Source organism: Cheilinus undulatus, linkage group 22 (assembly GCF_018320785.1).
Source record: "Cheilinus undulatus linkage group 22, ASM1832078v1, whole genome shotgun sequence".
Classification (NCBI taxonomy): Eukaryota; Metazoa; Chordata; class Actinopteri; order Labriformes; family Labridae; genus Cheilinus; species Cheilinus undulatus.
In genome coordinates this window covers 28,102,607-28,119,442 of record NC_054886.1, presented here as the reverse complement: position 1 = coordinate 28,119,442, position 16,836 = coordinate 28,102,607, and the positions used below count along the sequence as shown (strand labels likewise).

Genomic DNA, 16,836 nt, shown 5'->3' with positions numbered 1-16,836 from the left:
ATAATATGGGTTTATGAGATTCCCAAATCATTGCATTCTGTTTTAATTTACATTTCACACCATGTCCCAACTTTTTTGGAATTGTGTTTGCAGATCACCTCTACAGTACACTTGTCCTTTTCTCATTAGTGTAGGTGCTGATTTGTGACTATTCCTCTTGGTCTTTCAGGATCCAGTAACGGGTCTTCTACCAGGCAGTCCAGATCAGCCCCACTCATGGGTCAGAGACAATGTTTACTCCGTGCTGTCCGTGTGGGCCCTCAGTTTGGCCTACAGGAAGAACGCTGACAGGGACGAGGACAAGGCCAAGGCCTATGAACTCGAGCAGGTAGGCTCTGTGCTCTGATTACGGATGAGAAAATCAACATTTAAAGTTAAAAAGTAAAAAAAAAATTATTTGGTTCCTTCCTCTAAATGTGTTCAACTAAAGTCTCGTCCATGTGGAGCCTCATGGCGGTCTCGTGTTTCTTTGCCTTGACTCCTGGAGTCATGTGAGAAAGTGATGACATCTGACTCTCTCTCTTTCTCCAGAGTGTGGTGAAGCTGATGAGAGGCATCCTGCAGTGTATAATGAGGCAGGTATGTTGTCTCAAACACGCTCCAGCTTATTTTTTACTCATGTCTAAATTAGGGTTGGCACAATACCAGACGTTTAAACTTCAATGCAACGCACTGATATATTTTTGATGCCATGCAACAAAAATAGAGGTCGTAGACACCCAGTGTTGCTTTTTTTCAATAATTAGATCTGCATGCAGTCTCCTGCACACTGGCTCTATTGTCAGGCCACTTTACTATAAACCTAGATTGGTGGAGGGTTGCAGTGATGGTTGTCCTTGAATGTCCTTGAATGAATTTAAATGACTGTAGCATTGGGCTGCAGCATAACAAAACTGTTATTCGAACAAGGCAACTCATAAACAAGGATGAGACCGTTTTGGGTCAAATTTGGTCCTCAAACATGGTCGTTTTAGCCTGCTTCATTCAGAGGAATATTTATGGACCGTGCTGAGCAGCTTTGTTGATTCTTTCAGATAATGTCTGAAGTTCCTCACCTGTGCTGAAACTGTGACAGCTTATGAATTCAAACTATTTTGATAATCATTGGCTTTATAAGAAATCTAAAGGACATAAAGCTGTATTTTACTCTGTTTGGGTCCTGTTATGGCCCCTTGATGAATAACAATGAAAAATAGTTAAATTGTAATGTCTTTAAAGCATATTAGTTAGCTTTTTAGATGTTAAATGTTTCACTGTGCCTGCTAAGAGACTTATTATCTGACTGTTATTTGCTGCTGTGCTTGTAGTTTACTCCCCCAGCTGAAAACAGCCGCCTTTAACACATAGCTGTTTATGTTCCAGGACAGAGAACATAAACATTTACATTTTTGTCTGTAAAGTGAGCTAAAGATGCTACAATGTGCTCCAGGAGTGCTACATTATTATAAGTCTATGTTAACTGAAATAATAATAACAATGTAGATGTTTGTAATTAGGAAAATATAGTAATATATTACGAAATGATAAGGGAGTCCCATTAAGAAGCTGCAGATAATTCCTCACATTAACTAAGCTGCTTTGGCTATTTCTGTCTGCATTCCCTCTCAGCTTGACAAGGTGGAGAAGTTTAAATACAGCAGAAGTACCTCAGACTCGCTTCACGCCAAGTACGACACGAGGACCTGCGCTCCTGTCGTCGGGGACGACCAGTGGGGTCACCTGCAGGTCGACGCCACCTCGCTGTTCCTTCTGTTCCTCGCTCAGATGACGGCGTCAGGTACTAAACATATATAGAAATAAGCCCTGAGATTCAGCAACAATATCAGCTCGGGATGCACGATATTAACGGTCTGATATTTTGCCTGTGTATTTCTGAATTTTTTTCCATATATCCTAATAAATTAGTGGAGTTTCATGCCGAAACAACAGACCTATGTCAGTTAGGGTCTTTATCTTTATTTATCCTCATTCTTTAAACTTTAAAAGTGTTTTTAAGGACTAAATTTTGTTTCCTTGGTCATCCTCAAACCTTCTAGTATGTCCAAAAGGACTGAAATTTCTTGTCCAAAAAGCATATTTAAATATCAGTTAAAATGAATCTGTAAATATCTGACAGCAGCAAAAATCCAATATTGTGCATCCCTAATATCAGCTAAATTTGAAGAAAATGTACAAAAGGAGATGATTTCTAAACTTGAAAATATAAACACAAAAGATTTTTCGCACTTAGATATTTGGTTGCATCCAAATCACTGAATTTTAACTGTTATTTAAGATCAAAAGAGCTTAACCAGGATAATCTGAGGAAACATTTATCTTGTTTATTGCAAAAGTTGGACTCACTTGGCGTCTTCATCCCTATTTTATTGCTTGTAGACCAGCTTTTGAATAAAAAAAATGAATAAATTGCTTTTGTTCATTTCTTTATTGCCAAATTCCTTTAATTTAATAATTTATTGATGTGTTTTCATGAATTTGCCACAGGTCTTCACATCGTCTACACCCAGGATGAAGTGGACGTTGTTCAGAATCTCTTGTTCTACATTGAGGCAGCTTACAAAGTGGCTGTAAGTGTTTATTATTATTAAAACCATCTTTTTTTCTCTTTGATAATTGTTTTAGATTTGTTTCTTTGCATTTGAAACCATTTTATAATATTCATGTATTTTTATTTGTCTCTTTGTCCTTTTAGGATTATGGGATGTGGGAGAGAGGAGATAAAACCAACCAGGGCATCATTGAGATTAACGCCAGCTCTATCGGCATGGCTAAGGTAAACACATGCTGCAATCACATGCATAATCTCATGACGGTGTGAATCAGGTAGGTAGGAGAGAGAAAGTCTGACTGCTGCGTGAGATTGGAACAGGTGCTCCACTCAAACATCTCTGGCACGGTGGAAGGTGTCTAGTCACTGCGACGGCCTTTACGCTGACCTTTAGGCGACCCAGACTCTTCAGACTGACTCTGGATCTGGAGGAAGGACTCTGTTTTGATGCACAAAGTTTCACCAGCTCACCCCAAAGCCTGTGTTGATGTGTATTTTTCTCCAATCAGTTGAAGCGAGAGCTTTTAACGAATTATAGGGAAAAGTGTCATTTTCATCAAAATGAGACACGTCATTTGAACATCATTCAATCGTTTCAGGAGTTTTATTACAAAAATATGAGTCTTGTCTCATGGTGCCCTCATATGAAAACAAGAAAACACAAAAATCCCCTTCATTATTGTAGTAACAGATAACAGGAGTTTCATTCTGTGCCCAGCTCTGTCCTTGCTGGCGGCGTTTGAGTCGTATCAGGTTCTCTGCGGTCTTCCAAGAATGGCGTCTCACTCAGAATAACACAGGACTCTCAGTACCCTGTGCACACACTCACTCACAGTTTAATTTAAGACTTTGGAAACCAGCACCTCTGCAGGAAGTTCCCACACCCATTGATAACACCTAGTTTCTACACTACTTAATAGTACATCTTTTTAGTTATTCCTATGAAATGAATGGAATTATGTAATCTGGATTACACTATAAAAAGAATAATCCCAGAGTTATCACCACATTTGATGATAATCTGTGTACAAGCTGAGCCATAATACTTCTCTTCTGCACGCTACACTGTGAACTCAGTGTCATCTAACTGTTGTTTTTAACGTGGTGATTTGTCTGTGCTGCAGGCGGCTCTGGAGGCTCTGGATGAACTCAACCTTTTTGGAGCTAAAGGAGGGCCTGGATCAGTGGTGCACGCCTTAGCTGATGACATTCAGCACTGCCAGGTACACAAATAATTCATAATTATATGTGGAGAAATAGAGAAACAGAGGCGTTCTCTCCCGGCACTCTAAGAATACACGTCTATGGGTTTTGTGGATGTGTAGGAATAAAATCAAGCCATCTCTGACACTAAATCTCCTTTTTCCTTCTCCTTACTCAGTCCATCCTCACGTCTATGTTACCCCGAGCGTCCATGTCTAAAGAGGTGGATGCTGGAGTTCTGGCGATCATCTCCTACCCTGCTTTTGCTGTGGAGGACATCGGCATTGTCAACATGACCAAGGAGGAGATCATATCCAAGCTGCAGGTACAGAGACCAGCAGTCAATCAGAGAAACGTTACTGCCAATATTACAGCAGTCAAAACTTTAGCATGGGTTAAGTCAGAGACTATTATTACAAAAGTCTTAAATTATAAACACAATAAGAAAAAAATAATAATACATGAACAAGCAATGCTTTCTCATTTAGCATGTGTACATTTTACATGAGTGCAACAGCATTTTGATAGATAAAGACAAAGCTTAAGCTAGCTAGCAGTTACCCTCAAGCCGGGCATAAACTGCAATTTTAAGCAGACTCTAGTGGTGTAATGTCAGCTCACACTGTGCGACTGAATTGCTTATAACGCATGACCTTCGTGCGTTATGTGCTAACTTGGAGGTTGGAGTTATATCCTGTCATATCCTCTCTCTCTCTCTCTCTTTCTCTCTCTCAATGTTTCACTATCACACACAAGCAGCATCACCTCCGTGTCAGTTTGAGGTCTGTGGGAAGGCATATTTCCTGCTCTGGGGGGTAGGGGGTTTTACCGTGGCCCAGTACGTCTTTGTTCATTATGCCTCTAATCCTGATTTAATTTCATTTTTTAAAAATATTTGTACATCTAATTTTGACAAGGTGAGAGCAAACAGGGTCCCGCACCCCCTTAAATCTTAAGCCCCCCCCCCAGGGGTGCCAGGAACCACTGATTTAAGACTTACAATTAACTGCCTCAGAGATGAGAATTCTGCCTGTGGTTTTGCTCTCATCGTGGGAGTGTGTAGAGTCGAACGACCAAGATATTAAACATACCAGAAATCCTCCTGTCCGGGAGCAGCTGGCCAGCTGTTGTGTCCCTCTGTACACAACACGACAAACAACAAGATCAGCCTGACTGTCTAGTGTTTGATATAAATGAGTCCTTGCTGACATCCTCTCTGTATTTGTTGTTCAGGGTCGATACGGCTGCTGCAGGTTTCTCAGAGACGGACACAAAACACCTAAAGAGGTATTATTTTCTCTCTCCACCATGGGTCTTGACTATGTATGACTGTTGCACACAAGTTTAAACTCTCTCCTTTTTGTTTTTATTTCTAACTTAAATAGCTGCATGCCATTACCATCCCTCTTCCTCGATTCGAAGCAGACCTTATATGGTTTTTATCTGTTCAGCAGGATGCTACAGTGCAGTAGATAAGCTACAGATTTATAGATCTGCAACATCTGAAATTTCTCACGCTCCTCTCCTCTTCTTTGTTCCTGCAGGATCCGAACCGTCTGTATTACGAGTCCGCAGAGCTGAAGCTGTTTGAAAACATCGAGTGCGAGTGGCCTCTCTTCTGGACCTACCTCATTCTGGACGGCATTTTTATCAACAGCCCTGAACAGGTCTTTGGCATCACTGTTTGAGCTGTGAGCATCATGATCTGCTGCTAATATTAATGATAAATTAAATATGTGTTGATTAATCCAGGTGCAAGAGTACCAGGAGGCTCTGGAGGGGATCCTGATCAAACAGAAAGACGGGATCAGACTGGTCCCAGAGCTCTACAGCGTCCCTCCAGATAAGGTGATGTTTACAAGAGAAGCTTTAAAACTTCTTTATAGTTCTTGACTTCTTCAGTTATATTTGAATGATGTCAAAATTCTGTTTATGTATAAACCAGGTGGAGGAGGAGTGCATGAACCCTCACTCTGTAGAGAGGGTCCCGATGGGTAATTGTCCTCTGAAATGGGGTCAGTCTCTGTACATCCTGGGAAACCTTCTGTCTGAGGTGAGCCAGTATTCTGTTGTAGACACCAAAGAAGCTGAATTATAAACCCACTCGCTAATTGTCATAACATAAAATTTAAAAAAGGGTCTTTGTAACAACTGTGAGTCTGTACATGTTCAAACTACGTGCAGAATATTTGAACCATCTTTTGAAAGCTATAAGAAGCTATAGCCTAAATATACTAAACTTAATATATCACCCTTCAAAATAACATGTGTAAGCACATGCTTAGATTCGAGCTTTACTCTGGTAATTTACCACTAAATCTTGAAAATAAATGACTTTAATCTCAGAAATTTCAGACTTTGTTATTGGTAATTATGACTTAAGTTTCTTTGTTCTTATTTTTATGACTTTAATCTTGAACTCTCTTTTCTTTCATATGACCCTAATACTGAATTGTATTGTGCTGTGAAAGCAGTTCAACTTTATGTATTTCTAAATCAAGTCAGTACTCACTATTACATACTCTGAGTTGATTGAACAAACTCAAATCCACTGCCATGTTACTGAAAACTCAAGAGTTTCTCATGTGAGGGAAGGCCAACTCAAAGCAACATAGGCTTAAGTTATAACTTCCACCTACCTCCTAAATATTGCATATTTTACATCCACGCCAGATGCTGTTTGAGCATTAACGGCAGTTAGCATAAGCTATTAGCCGTTAGCATCTGCAGCCAACACTGGGTTAAAACTGCTTTTCAGTGATTGGTTAAAGTAGGAGAAAATGTCATATCTGCAACAGTATTTTGGCTAGTTTGGATGTAAATCTTTACTAGTTAAAATCAACCTTGTGCCTCTGTGGTGCAACCGAACAATGACACAATGTAAGTTTTAACTTAACTACTTTCAAAGTAGAGTGTAGAGCTTACTTAAAGCTGGTGTGACGGGCTACTGAAGTCTCTGACTACAGTCTTAACTTCCTCACAGTCACAGATTCACATTCTGGTCTTGCTCTGTTAAAAATGGGTTCTATTTAATAGTACACACCAGGACATCTTGCGGAGGATTTAGGCTCACAGTTTGCCCTGTCTGTACTGGGCACAGCCCTAAGCTGCCCCAGGACCAGGTCTTGTTAAAATGTTTTAATGTTTGTGCTGCAAGCAATGATTCTAGTTTCACAGGTCTACTTATTTTCTAACAGGAAAAAAAACAATGAATCTCGCGCAGCATCTCTGTAAATTTTATGCTGTTGAATGGCTTTGCTTTTGCATTGATCACAATGAGAGTTGGAAATCTGCTCCATTCAAATGCAGACAACCAGACCGAACTCTGCTCAGAAGTGGGCTGTAGCTCTGACTCGTGATCAAAGGAGCATCTGTAGATACTGTTCTTTCCCACTGTGCCACTGATGAATGCTGCTAGTTACAGATCTGGTTTAGCCACATTAATTACTTGATAAGCACTGGACAGATTCTTCAAAATAAAAGTCCCCACCTTGTATTTTGTTGAAAGGCATTAATTATGAAAGAACCCAACAGGATATAGGGGTGTTTTCAGCAGCAATAACTTAAAATTTCAGCCCTTGAACCCTGACTCAACATTTAATGTCTTCTATGTGTTATCTTTACATTAAACTTTCTCGATCTTGATTTTGGCAACTATGTTTCTTTATCACAAATGCAGATATAAAAGTTTAAATTACCATTTTTACAAGTTTATGTTCTTAAAAACTCTTGATTTTTCCATTTATAAATTTATTAGTAATTCATAGTCTTCTTTTCTTGAAATTCGTACTGGTTTTTTTTTCAGGTCTTCTGCACTGTTTTAAAACATCGTAAAGATAGATGTGTTTTCTCCATTAATTCATGTTATATAGGCTAAATCATAACGTCAGGTTATTGATGACTAAAGAGTGCATCAGATATTCAAATTAAAGCTGAGAAATCCCCTACAGTGCCTTTTAAATGTTAAAAATGTATGCAATCTTTTAAGGCCTTCAGATATTCATAAAATTTTTGTCTTGTTATATTTGTTATCGGTGTTTACCTTCACCAGTTTTGTCAAATTTTGTTATCGATCAAAGGATTTTAGGAGTGAAGTTTCTAAGTTCTGTCTCCTTATTTCAGGGATTTCTCGCCCCTGGAGAGATCGACCCTCTGAACAGACGTTTCTCCACCATCCCTAAGCCTGATGTGGTCGTACAGGGTGAGTGAAGTCCAGCAATTTATCAAGGTTCTAGTTTTAGATAAGTTCTGGAATTTTAGCCATGAATTTGGTTATTAGACACTGAAAAAAATTAGTTCTTCTCGTCCTTTAGTGTCGATCCTGGCAGAAACGGAGGAGATTAAAGAGCTGCTGCTGAAAAACGGGATAGAAGTGGAGACTGTTGCTGACATCCATCCCATCCACGTGCAGCCCTCCAGGGTCCTGAGCCACATCTACGCCAGACTCGGTACGGCCTGTGTTTTTATGATTCATCTGCATGGGGGACAGCTCTCTAGACTTTTATCATCCTGATTTTTCCTGCTTTGTTTCAGGTCGCAACCCTCGGCTGGGTCTGACGGGTCGACCCTACAGGAGGATCGGAGTGCTGGGAACCTCCAAGTTTTATATAATCAGGAACACCATGTTCTCTTTCACACCTCAGGTAATCAAGTAGATCCACGGATATTAAAAACACCCAAATGCATGCTTAAATAACATTCAAAAGTAAGATTCTGAATGTCTTAAGGTACGTTTTTATTAATAAAAGAAAGTGTTTCCTTACTTTGAAATGTCCTAAGACTAAAACTTCTGCTCCTTTCTTTAAAAAACTGTGATAACAGAAAATCCTGCATCACTATAATACCTTTTTTTTTTCTTTTTTTTTCTTTTTTTTTTTTTTACTTAACCCTCCAGTTCATCGACCATCAGCAGTTCTACTTGGCGTTAGACAACAAGATGATCGTGGAGTCTTTGAGGACAGAAATTTCCTACTTGGCATCTCGGTGGAGGATGACCGGACGACCCACTGTCATGTTTCCTATCTCACAGACGATGCTGGGTAAGAACAAAGACTACAAATCTACAGGTTTTCTAATAAAATGCTCAAGAAATGGCTTAGTTTTAGTTGTTAAAGATGCTGCTCTACTTTAGGAGCTACTACGGTACACCTAGTTTTTCTGGCGCTCTCTGTAGCCTCCATTTATTGTGTTTTTTAGCTGAAGACCACACAAATCTGGACCCTGCAGTTTTGGCGACACTGAAGAAGCTTCAAGACGGATATTACGGTGGAGCAAGGTGAGTTTAAGAGTATCCTGAGATCAAGGACGATGTAATCTCGCTGTCAATTTAAAGGCTTTTTACTAAATAGTTTTTCTTGTTCTTGAAAACAAGTCAAAGGAAACACCTTAGCCCTAGAAATGTATTTTACATGATGATGATTGTCCAGATTCCATGTGGATTCCTCTTTCAAAGCTTCAAACTGAAATGCTTAATCCTAGCGAGAGAATAAGCGGACCAATCAGTGTCATATAATGAGGATGAGGTGGTAGCTACAGGCGTGGATTAGTTGTACTGCAAGCTGGTAAACAATGGTGACCAGAACAGACAAGATAAGCATGGATGCAGCTACAGCAGCAGTTGTATCAGAATTGGAGAACATTCCTCTATTAAAAAGAAGAGTAAAGAACCACAATTGAAGCTTTTTCTTGGTGGAAAATATGTTTTGCTCCTGACCAACTTCGGCTTTGGAGTTCTTAACCCCTTTACATCACTGTTTCTGCCCATTTTTTGTGAATTTTATCCTGCATTTAACCATTTTTGCCTCTTTTAAACAATTTATGCCATGCATCGTCCAACTTTTAACCTGTTTTGTTACTTTTTAACCCCATTACACTTCTTCAGCCACCCATTGATGCAACTTATCACCACTCTATTTGCTGATTTTTGTCGCTTTATAATTGCTTTTCGCCATTTTCCTGCCCAATCTTGATCCTGTTTTTGCCACTTTTATTCCATGTTGGTTTTTAAAATATTTTTAGGCATTTTTATCTCATAATTGTTACTTTGAAAATTTTTTTTGCAACTTTTTGACACATGTAACCCCCCCCCCCCCCACACACACACACACACTTTTAGCATCTTTTAACCAATTTTTGCCTCTTATCACCCTTTTTTTGATACTTTTAAACTATTTTTGTTTCTTTTTACTCCTTGTCACTACTTAATCCATCAAAGCTAAATGTATCATATTTAATATGTGAGTTTGTGAGGGCGCTATCTAATCAATTTGTCAGTTCTTTCCAAAAAAACATAAAAAATGCCCCCAGGTGGATTTTAAGGTGCCAAAAACACCTCACATATCAAAAAGTGACATGGGAAAATGTGAAATGTTAATGCAATTTCAAAAAATAAAATATTAGACTATTTTTGAAATTGCCTTAACATCTTGTACAAAAATTAGAATTTTCTGGTATCAGGGTTTACAGGATTAAGCCACCCAATTTTTACCTCTAACCAGTTGTTGACGGTCTTCACCTTTTTTTTCTCATTCCTTGAACATATTTCAACACTTTTTTCTCCAATTTTTGCCACTTTTAACTCATTTTTGCCATTTTTTGCCCTTTCTGTTTCCTTTCTCTGTTTGTTGTCTAAATGAAACAAACAATGTATTTTAAATGGCATGCTTATGTTTTACTGTTATTCTTTTTACTGCTGTTTCAAATGCTAAGCTAAAAGTGCTGAAAGGCAACCAGGGTGCTCTGTGGAAATGGGTTAGACATTGTTCTCCTTGTTGAAGGTTACCGTGCTGTTAGATCAACTTTGAAAGTACTATTTTGAGGTGAAAATAGTTGCATTTTGTTGCTCTAATGAAACTGAAAGTGCAGTCAGGAGCATTGTCTGGTGTTCATGTTCAGTCTGAAGTCTTTGTAGTTATAAAGTATACCTAACATTAAACCTTAAGAAAGCATAAGCTACAGAGTTATTCAGGCTGATTTTCTTTCCTTTCTCCAGGATCCAGACGGGGAAGCTGTCGGAGTTCATGACCACCTCGTGTTTCGCTCACCTGAGCTTCCTGGACGGTAAGGGTTCTGGTAGCATGAGCCGCCACGACGAAGAGTATGATGATGATGAGGCTGGCACCGATGGATACGTGCATGAATTACGTAATGATGATGGTAAGAAAAAACACAGACTGATGGATGGATGGGGAGGAATGGTGACACCAGGGACAGTGTTATTAAAGATCTTTTTAAGAGTCTGTCGTTGGTTTGACCATTCCTGATAGCGTCAGATCTATTCATTAAAAACATACTTGGACATATGTGGAATTAATACAACACTAAATAACTTTAAATCAAGATTTTCTTACATTTGGATCTCTTAATCACCACTTCCTGCTTTATCTTGCTGTGACATTTTCACTGATCTTCCCTGTCCCCATCTTGTCTGTAATTATCTGCTGCTCTGCTGATAAAAGTAGTTTTAAACATGCCTAAAACAGTATTTAACTGAATTGGAACAGCAATCAAATCATTCAAATATGCATGAATCTGTGTCTTGCATTGCAGTGCATTGATGCACTCGAATATGCATGCATGTTTTAGAATGGCTGCTGGTTTGGCAGCTTCAGGTTGTCATGACATTTCTTGGTTGCTTGTATACGGTGAGTTTGGACTTCTGTATTGCTCTATGTAAAGTTCTTGCATGTCTTAAATGTCTGCTATCTTACAGCTGCTTTTTAGTATTCTGTATATTTGCTTGCATGGCTGTATGATGATTACATTTTGCAGCATTTTGATAGTGAATAATGAACTGCTATTGGTTTTTCAAAGCTTGAATGCTCAGTTCATTGCCGATATCAAACACAGTGAAAACGTCTGAACCATGCAGATGATTAGTTTTAAAGTGATCTAACTATTTACAAATACATTTAAAACCTGTTTTGATAAACATTCAATTTAAAACCAGTTAAAGTTTCTGCAGATGAGCCTGAAGAACATTAATAATAAACCATAAAACTCAAAATCCTGAGTAAATGATGATGAACAGCAATAAAGAATGGTGTCATCTGCATAGAAATGTTCCAAGGCATTTGACAGGTGATCACACAGACTGCTGATGTAAATGGAAAGTAGAAAAGGTCCTAAAACCAAACCTTGGGGGCCACATTTGTGCTCTGCTGAGTGAAATGGAAACTGGCATGCAGGTGGACGGTTTAAACCTGTTTAAACTTTTTTTTTCTCCTCTGGGAGATTCCAAAAAAAAGGATATGGCTTTAATACCAGGTAGACTCACAGTGCATTGAAGATTTAAGAGTATTTAAAATATGAACAATGTGTTTGTAAGGACCCATGTTTGTTTGTACACTTAATAAAGGTGAGTTAATTTCATTCTTTATTAATACTTTTTATTTCTAGTGCTCTGGGTTTATTATCATGTCTTTAAAAACCTGATTGCTTTATTTTATCCCCTTTCTTTCTCTGTCTCCATCTCTGTCCTCCTCTCCAGAGGCGGACGACCTCGCTCAGTACCTGGACCACCTGTTGGCTCACGCTGCACCAAAGAAGCCCAAAGAGCCGGTGAAGGGTCTGGGGAGGTTCAAGGCTGCGGCCGCCAAAACTAAAGAGATGGTGTCTCTGATGAATAAAGCTCAGGATCTCAACGTACACAGTGAGATCATCTTTGATTTTTTTTATCTTAAGATGTTTAAAAGAAAAACAGAGCAGCAGACTTTATTTTTGTTTTTTCCCCCCTAGATGTGAACATGTACCTGCCAAACAAGCTCTTCCGCACTCGACAACCCTCCCTCAACCTGAACCTCCCAGACCCGGTGCCAGGGCAGGAACCTCAGGTGTGTTTTGATCATCCTGCTCTTCCTCCTCCCCTCAACGTCATCACATTAATCCCTGTGCTCCCCCCGTCTTTCGTTTTCTCTCTGTCCTCCAGGTTCCAGCTGTGATGGTCACGGCAGAGAGCGGGATCCCACGGGACGCCAGTGGCGCCATTGACTACAACGGTCTGACTCAGCTGCTCAGAGACACACAAAACCTCCAGGACCAGGCGGATATCCTCTACATCCTCTTCAAAGACAAGTGAGACATCACTATTTTATAACATTTTATTTCCATCATCATGACAGCTCTCAGGAGACAGGTTTACACAATGAAAACCATCTGCACAAACTGTTAAATGTACCTTTTAAATGTCATGTATCTGCTCTGTAATTCAACCAGTTTAAGCAGTGGTAACTGGGTTAAATGATCAAAGTTCTAATTAGCATTTACTGGTCATGTACACTCTTACAGGGGCATGGATTGGGACACTCATCTGCACGGTAAAGGCTCCACAGTCAGATCTTTGCTCTCTGACCTTTACGAGAAGGCTGGTGAACTGAAACACTGGAGCCTCATCAGGATGATCTCCGGTATGCTGAGGAAGAAGGTGGAGGAGCTCGACTCGGTACGGCACATGTTAACATAAACAGAGTTAAAAATAAACAGGGTGACATTCACTGAAGGGTTTTCCCCTCTGCCCAAGAGGCTGCATGACGGCCATTAAAAATGAAACATTTTTAAACACAACTTTCTCAATGATAACATTTCAAAAACTATGAACAGATGCATTTTAAAGTTCCCTTTACATATAAAATGAAAAGCTAAATTCCAAAAAAGTTGGGACACCGTCTAAACTGCAAATAAAAGCAGAATGCAATGACTGTTAAATGTCATAAACCCAAATTTTATTCACAATAGAATGTAAAGAACATATCTGAAGAAGAAACGGAGACATTTTACTATTTCATAAAAAAATATTAGCTCATTTTGAATTTGATTGCAGCAACACATCTCAAACAAATAGGCACGGGGCAACAAAAGGCTGGAAAAGTAAATGACACGAATGAAAAATAGCCAGAGGAGCATTTTGCAGTTTTTTTGGTTAATTTGCGACAGGTCAGTAACATGACTGGGTCTATAACAAGCAGTTTAGTAAAGTAAAGATAGGCAGAGATTCACCAGTCTGTGAGAAGGGGTGTCTAAAAATTGTTGAATAATTTCAGAAAAATGTTCCTCAATGTAAAATTGTTAAAACTTTGAGTATCCCACCAACCGCAGTACGTAATATCATGAAAATATTAAAGGTCACATATGTTACCCTTTTAAGACAAGTTTATATTGGTTTCAGGGGTCCCCAAAATATGCCTGTGAAGTTAGAAAGTTAGAAAAAACACTCCAGTATTGGATTTTTGTATGTCTAAAAAAAACCCTTTGTTTCAGCCCTGCTCAGAACGAGGTGTTTCTGTGTCCGTGGCTTTAAATATTACTGAGCTGTCTGACTCTGCCTCTGACCACGCCCCTCTCAGGAAATGGATGTGGCTTTCCTGGAGAGGAGAGGAGGGCGGAACCTTCTTCCAAGCCAGGAGAGCCAGCCAAACCTGTGGGTGGGGCTAACTGCCCACATGACATCATCAGGGGAAAATCTGAGAACGTCTTGTTTCCGCATACATTTTCTGAAATATAGAGGAAAAAGGGGGGTGGGGGGGCGAATTTTTCTGGTATTTGAGGGGATTGTGGACAGGCCAGGGGCACATATTTTTGTTAGAAAAGCCTGAAAAAGTGTATTTTCCATAAGCCAAAGCTCTTTAAAATGGACTGAGGCAAAACCGTGTCCTCCAGAGTAAAGAGGAGGGGGACCGGCCAGTTTATTATCAGCACAGAAAAGCCTGCCTCTCTGATGGCGTGGGGTTGCATTAGTGCCTATGGCTCCCTAAACTCTATCAGCTGGTCTGCTCACTTCCTGTAGAGACTGTAGTAAAAAGAAGACGGGATGCTACAAAACGGTGGCCCTGCCCCTACTTTTTGAGATATGTTGCTTCCATCAAATTCAGCTCATATTTTTGGTTAAATGTCTCAGTTTTAACGTCTGATAAGTCTGAATAAAATATTGTTTTTTGAGATTTGAAACCATTGCATTCTGATTTTCATTTTTGGAACTGCAGTTGTAATTTTTTACTAGTCTTGCAAACAGAGCAGGATTTTTGTTCTTTATTTTTAACCTTCTGCAACCTTAATTTTTTTACGGCAATAGAACATATATTTAACTATAATGCACAGTCTGCATTTCTTTGAGTTTCTGTATGAATTAAATTACGCTCTGTAATCTTACGTTTGCTACCTTTCTGTCTGCAGGCCTGCTCTGACCTCCTCGCTCATCAGAAACACCTCACGGTCGGTTTACCTCCTGAACCCAGAGAGAAAACCATCACGGCTCCAATCCCTCCTGACCAGCTGGCCACTCTCATCGATGAAGCGAGCGACAACAACATCAGCGTGGCCATCCTCACCCAGGTCTGTCACTTTTTCCTCTTTTACCAGCATCACCTTCGCTCTTTTGCCCCTATTTTTAACGTGTCTGCCTCTGCTCCTCAGGAGATCATGGTGTACCTGGCCATGAGCATCAGGACTCAGCCGAACCTCTTCAGCGAGATGTTCAGACTCCGTATCGGTCTCATTATCCAAGTCATGGCCACTGAGCTCGCACAGTCACTCAACTGCTCAGGTAATACGATTTCAATCAAAACTGTCTGTGAAAAGTCATGTCAGCCTCTGTTTTTATTTCTGATTATGTCTGACAGGCAGTAAAAATGTTTTAAATGCTTGTTTGCATTCATGCAGGCGATGAGGCCACAGAGAGCCTCATGGGTCTGAGTCCATCAGAACTGAAGAACCTCCTCCATCACATCCTCAGCGGGAAAGAGTTTGGAGTGCAGCGCAGCGGTCAGTCTTTCAGTCATAATGGCTTTGCTGTCCCTTATTTAACCTGGTTTTAGCATGTCAATATATCTATTTTATCCCCCCCTTCACAGTCAGAGAGATGGATGCTGGCGTCAGTCCTGCTATTTCCATCCATCAGCTCGGAAACACGGGCGCCACGAAGAGTGAGAGAGCCGGCATCAGCAAACTGAAGAGCGACATGAAGATGGTAGGAACAACAAACAACAGATTCTTAAAAACTGATCACTTAGAACTGAAATAGTACCATAGTTCATATTTATCAGACTATGTATTAACCCCTTGATTATGTAGAGAACCCACAAAATCAGCCTGATTACTATTCTAGTATCCTGACAGCATGAACAACAAAAGAGGTCGATGAGAAGGAACCAGGACGGTCTGACAGGAGCAGAGGAAAATCTTGCAGCCCATTTTTTTAACACATTTATTTTTAACTGCCCTGATTGCATGGATCATAAGAGTCCTACCCTTTGTTGATCACTTTAACTGGTAATAAGTTTTTTATTCTATAACTTGCAGTGTATTAAACGGTATAAACACTTTGAACGACACCCTGGAACTAAAAGTGATAAAAATGGTGAAAAAAACTGGTAAAACAGGGTAATATTTTAAAATGTTGTTCTGTTTGGCAAACTGACTTCTGTCTTGTTGCAGCTGGAGCACAGGTTGTCTCTGACGGACCCCAGTAAGGTGATGATGATGGTTATATCAGCGCTGCTGGTGCTAATTCACCCAGCTTTTTGTTTAGGAACAGGTCGCATCAGAGGAGAATCGTGGAAATAATTCAAATATTTGTGATGCTGTTTTTTTAATAATTGAGGAAATTGAGGTTTGCTTGTCATTAAGGGGACAGAACATTTGAATTTAAATCATAAAGTCAGCTTTTTGGTTGTGATGTCTATAACTTGTAGATTTTTGTGTTGCAGGCGGAGCACAGGTTGTCCATAACGGATCCATCAAAGGTGATGAAGGAAAATTAACTATCGCAGCCTTCCTCTATTTCTTCTTCCTCTTTCTTACAGCTAAAAGATCACTTAGTAAAAATTAAAGTAGATTTCGAGATGCTTCAGATGCCTTTCATGCGGTCCTATGAATCCAAATCTCAGGGATGATAAAAATAAAAGTCCTCCTTTTTTTTTTTTTCTCAGCTTCCCTTTTTCAGCTTTAAGTTTGAATTGAGTTTGTTTTTCTATCTGCTTTAATGCAATACTAAAATAAACTTTGATGGTAAACTTGTTAGCATTTAAACATGAATGACAAGTCCTGGCAAATTCAAAACTTAAAGAGTAACTAAACCATCAGACCACAAATAT

General features: G+C 39.6%; 1 protein-coding gene across 8 annotated transcripts in view; it reads left to right on the top strand.

The window, feature by feature from the left end:
• Positions 1 to 16,836, top strand: part of phka1a (phosphorylase kinase, alpha 1a (muscle)) — a 30,795-nt gene that overhangs the window by 6,793 nt on the left and 7,166 nt on the right. For 3 of the 8 annotated variants that reach the window (XM_041779201.1, XM_041779200.1, XM_041779199.1), the window contains exons 2-27: positions 170 to 328; positions 532 to 579; positions 1,609 to 1,777; positions 2,485 to 2,567; positions 2,693 to 2,773; positions 3,673 to 3,771; positions 3,930 to 4,076; positions 4,985 to 5,038; positions 5,296 to 5,418; positions 5,504 to 5,599; positions 5,697 to 5,804; positions 7,874 to 7,952; positions 8,065 to 8,199; positions 8,285 to 8,394; positions 8,646 to 8,790; positions 8,948 to 9,026; positions 10,743 to 10,906; positions 12,240 to 12,401; positions 12,488 to 12,582; positions 12,678 to 12,823; positions 13,037 to 13,190; positions 14,918 to 15,076; positions 15,158 to 15,287; positions 15,404 to 15,505; positions 15,595 to 15,710; positions 16,450 to 16,485. In XM_041779201.1, coding sequence (XP_041635135.1) covers positions 170 to 328; positions 532 to 579; positions 1,609 to 1,777; positions 2,485 to 2,567; positions 2,693 to 2,773; positions 3,673 to 3,771; positions 3,930 to 4,076; positions 4,985 to 5,038; positions 5,296 to 5,418; positions 5,504 to 5,599; positions 5,697 to 5,804; positions 7,874 to 7,952; positions 8,065 to 8,199; positions 8,285 to 8,394; positions 8,646 to 8,790; positions 8,948 to 9,026; positions 10,743 to 10,906; positions 12,240 to 12,401; positions 12,488 to 12,582; positions 12,678 to 12,823; positions 13,037 to 13,190; positions 14,918 to 15,076; positions 15,158 to 15,287; positions 15,404 to 15,505; positions 15,595 to 15,710; positions 16,450 to 16,485 — 2,979 coding nt within the window. Of the gene's footprint in view, positions 1 to 169; positions 329 to 531; positions 580 to 1,608; positions 1,778 to 2,484; positions 2,568 to 2,692; positions 2,774 to 3,672; positions 3,772 to 3,929; positions 4,077 to 4,984; positions 5,039 to 5,295; positions 5,419 to 5,503; positions 5,600 to 5,696; positions 5,805 to 7,873; positions 7,953 to 8,064; positions 8,200 to 8,284; positions 8,395 to 8,645; positions 8,791 to 8,947; positions 9,027 to 10,742; positions 10,907 to 12,239; positions 12,402 to 12,487; positions 12,583 to 12,677; positions 12,824 to 13,036; positions 13,191 to 14,917; positions 15,077 to 15,157; positions 15,288 to 15,403; positions 15,506 to 15,594; positions 15,711 to 16,177; positions 16,427 to 16,449; positions 16,486 to 16,836 lie in introns of those variants that run through there. The other 5 variants (XM_041779205.1, XM_041779204.1, XM_041779203.1 and 2 more) reach the window with 3 other exon arrangements.